The 3,723-nt window shown below is 43.9% G+C and overlaps 1 protein-coding gene across 3 annotated transcripts in view; it reads right to left on the bottom strand.

The window, feature by feature from the left end:
• Positions 1-3,176, bottom strand: part of LOC139764140 (uncharacterized) — a 571,792-nt gene extending 568,616 nt beyond the window's left edge. For all 3 annotated transcript variants that reach the window (XM_071690678.1, XM_071690679.1, XM_071690680.1), the window contains exon 1: positions 2,225-3,176. In XM_071690678.1, the coding sequence (XP_071546779.1) occupies positions 2,225-2,438 (214 nt within the window). In that variant the 5' untranslated portion in view covers positions 2,439-3,176. The remainder of the gene's footprint in view (positions 1-2,224) is intronic.
• Between the last annotated feature and the right edge of the window lie 547 nt (positions 3,177-3,723).

Raw genomic sequence — 3,723 nt, 5'->3', positions numbered from 1 at the left:
TACACCTCTCTCCTCCTCCCCCAAAAAGATGATGATGAAAATTTGCCCCCAAAAACAATATGAGTGTCAGGTTGAATGCCAATTATCCCGCGAGCAGAGACAAACGCTGGATATTACGGAATTTATATATATATACATATATATATATATATATATATATATATATATATATATATATATATATATATATATATATATATATATATATATATATATATATATATAAGTTTATATCCTGATGATTTATATGGTGTGACTGTCACCAGGAAGACTGTGTAGGAGGAGAGGAGGCGCTGTCATCCCATGACACTGTCATCCTGCCACAGTGTCATTAAACGCCACTGTCATGCCAAGAAACGGTACTGTCATGACACAGTCAAGAGATGTCACCGCCATCCTATGACACAGTCATGAGATGTCACTGTCATCCCATCTAGAAGTCATGACAAGAAACTGTCATCCAGTGACAGTTATACCAAAACACTGCCATCTTAGGACACCCGTCCCATGCCATTGTCATCCCACAACACTGTCTCCCCAAGACACTATCATCCCATGACAGTCATATATAGACACTCTCATTCCATGACATTTCTCATCCCATGACAGCGTCCTCTCAGTGTCATCTCATGACAGAGTTCACTGCATATCCAAACAACACTTCCTGATGTGTTAGATACGTAAGCCAAGATTTCAGTGCACCTAGGAACTCAAAGATAGACATTACGTATCCTCTGTCTCTTGCCACATCACGGAGGGGACAAAACCTGTAATATATTCCAGAGAACGTTTCTCTTGTTTCCATTTTTCTGGTCAGGGTCTCATCATCCATGCATGAAGAAAAAAAAAACTCAGAAGGAACTTTAGTGAAGTTTCTTGCTTGTGATGACGGCAAAAGATGCTTACAGAAAAAAAAAATAGTTTCAGGAGAGAAACGTGAACTTCTTTTTTCATAGTATGTGACCTAAGCTCGTCCAGGTGAGTTAATACCTCATTCCCACTTGAGACAAAGGCTGTCATCATCCTAGCAATAAAAACAAAGGCTTCGGCATCCTCGCTCTGTACAATCTGGTGGGAAGGAGAGCGAGGGAAGGCATAGCCGTTGTAACCAGTGAATGAATAAGTGGGATTCGAAACACAGTTCCCAGGTGAATTTTGCTAGAGCATGCAGCATAATGCAATACCACACGCCAGTTGCAAACGCATCGCAACCGTTCCTGCTGCAAATATATTCCAAGAGACGGGTTAGACATCAGAGTGTCCCGGCCAGATATGAGTTTTTCTTTCTTTCTTTTTTTTCGAACGTGTTTAGATAACATGAATGTCTTGGACAGAAGCTGAACAGATCAGTAGGAGAACGCCCTACGCTGAAAACCAAATAGAACAACCTTAGACATGATAGAATTGAACAGGACACTAATTCTCTGCCATGTTCTTGAATTGAACAGGATAACAACAGCACGTTATGTGCTCAAATTGATAAGAACAATAATGGATTGTCATCAGAACAACCATAGAATGCCATGTGCTTAAGTTCGGTATGTAGATACAATGTCATGTGATGAAGACCGTATAGGAAAACAATGGAATGTCAGAGCTAATGTTGCACAGGACAGAAATAGAATGTCATGCTCTAAGATTGAGCAGAAGGACAACAGAATGTCATGCGCTAACACCGAACAGGACAGCAATAGAATGTCATGCGCTAAGATTTAGCAGGAGGACAGCAATAGAATGCCATGCGCTAAAATTAATTAGGCTGACATCGACATGGCCTGTGGTTTATCTAGATGTCATGACGTCTAATTAGATCATCACCATAACGTGTGTCAAAATCAAATTAGCATCATTAGAAAAAAAAAAAATCATATTGATGCACTGTACTGAAACTAGACTTGACATCATCCACACGGAAAATATATCATATAGGAATGCATTACCCCGTCCTGTTTGAAAAGTAAATAGGACGGCACGAGCATAACACGAGTTTGAAATAAATAGGCCAAAATTAGCACGACCCTGTGCTAAAACTCAACAGGTGATATTAAAGTATGATGACTGGCATGGCCTTAAAATCCCAACGAAGCATTACTTTGTTAAGGTCAGAAAGAACTGAACACCCACCACCCTGGACACACACACACACACACACACACACACACACACACACGGGCATTATATCTGTCCCGCGGTGGCTGAGTGTGGTAACAGGAGGACAACTCACCTGTTTGTGTCTTCTGTCCATTGACGGTCACGTTGTTATTGTTGTTGTTGTTGTTGTTATTGTTACTACTGTTGTTGTTGTTGTTGTTGGCGATGGCGTTGTTCTCGGTGGAGGAGAGCTTGCCCATGGCGGCGACGACCCCAGCGGTGGTCGTTTGAGCGTCACTGAGTACCGCGGAGTGACCATTCAACACGGCACAGCCACTCTCGTTCATACTGGGAGGCGACGTAACTCTCCAGGTTAGAAGCTAGTCACTTAACACCTGCTTCTGCTTCCTTCGCTTGCTTGCCTGCCTCGTTTGCCTCCGTTAACTTGCTTGTTATGCGGCACTCAATAACGCACACACTCTCACACACACGCGGCGCTCGCGCGCGCGAGATCACATCAGTAGCCTGGGAATAACGTTCCCTCAAGAACTGATAAGAAAAAAAAGAAAATATACGACTGGGTAGAAGTAGGGACAACCAGGAGTTGTGTGGGAGGCTCGTATATTATGTTATATCCCGCAACCGAGTACGCGAAGCGGGAACCACGTATGACCCTCTGGCCCCTCTCCAGTCAGAGGCGTAGCCCAGGTCTATCAGAAACCTTCCTTCCTGAACTGTGGTGAAAAATGGTACTTGTTTATATATCAGATCAAAGTCTATCGCAGCTCATTCGATTAAAAATAGGCTGCCACTATGTAAGGGGTTAAAAACATCTCATGGTGTTATTATTTCGGTGCAATATGTCGAAAGAGGGATTTGCCAAGTGAAACACTGTCGGTTAGAGAATATATAGAAGCCAAGGTTCTCTATTTCCCAAGATAATGACAAGCAGATGGCGGACCTTGTTCGAACTTCGACGGATGACTTGCTCGACTCACAACCACTTGACCCTCCCGCTGCTGAGACCAAACTAGAGGCGGCCACCAAGCCGCTTCTCCAAGTCCGAGGGACAGGCGCCAGTCTCACCCGACGCTGTACGACAACTGCCTCCCAACGCGCCCTCACCTGCCGCGCGCACGAGCCGTCCCGAACCCCTCTGCTCTCCCTCCCCTCTCCCGGCCACACACTCCTCTCACTCTCTCCCCTCCCCTTCCTGCCCTACCACTCATCCCCGACTCCCTCCTAAGGCTCTCTCCCACCCATGCTAACAGCCACCTGAATTTGAGCGTTGACTGCTCCCTCTCCAGAAGTCCACGATGATATTTCCAACTAATGCAAGCTTTTCCCCTGCTTTATCATCAGTTATTATCAATATCATTACTATTATTGCAATAGTTATTATTACCATTATCATCATTACTATTATCATTATCATTATTATTGGCTGTAGGCAGTAATATCATTATCATTATGATGTAGATATGATGAAGCCAGTAGAATAGGTGAATGAATCCATGCAGAGGAGCAAAACAGATCGATGCGACATTGAACATATGAGATCCATTTGTTCCAGAGAACGTTCCTCCTGGAAAAACGACGACAGACAGGAGAGAGAGAGAGAGAGAGAGAGAG

The sequence above is a fragment of the Panulirus ornatus genome, chromosome 48 (genome assembly GCF_036320965.1).
Source record: "Panulirus ornatus isolate Po-2019 chromosome 48, ASM3632096v1, whole genome shotgun sequence".
In the NCBI taxonomy this organism is placed as follows: Eukaryota; Metazoa; Arthropoda; class Malacostraca; order Decapoda; family Palinuridae; genus Panulirus; species Panulirus ornatus.
Note: the sequence above shows the minus strand (reverse complement) of the source record. Positions and strands in the feature narration are given on the sequence as shown.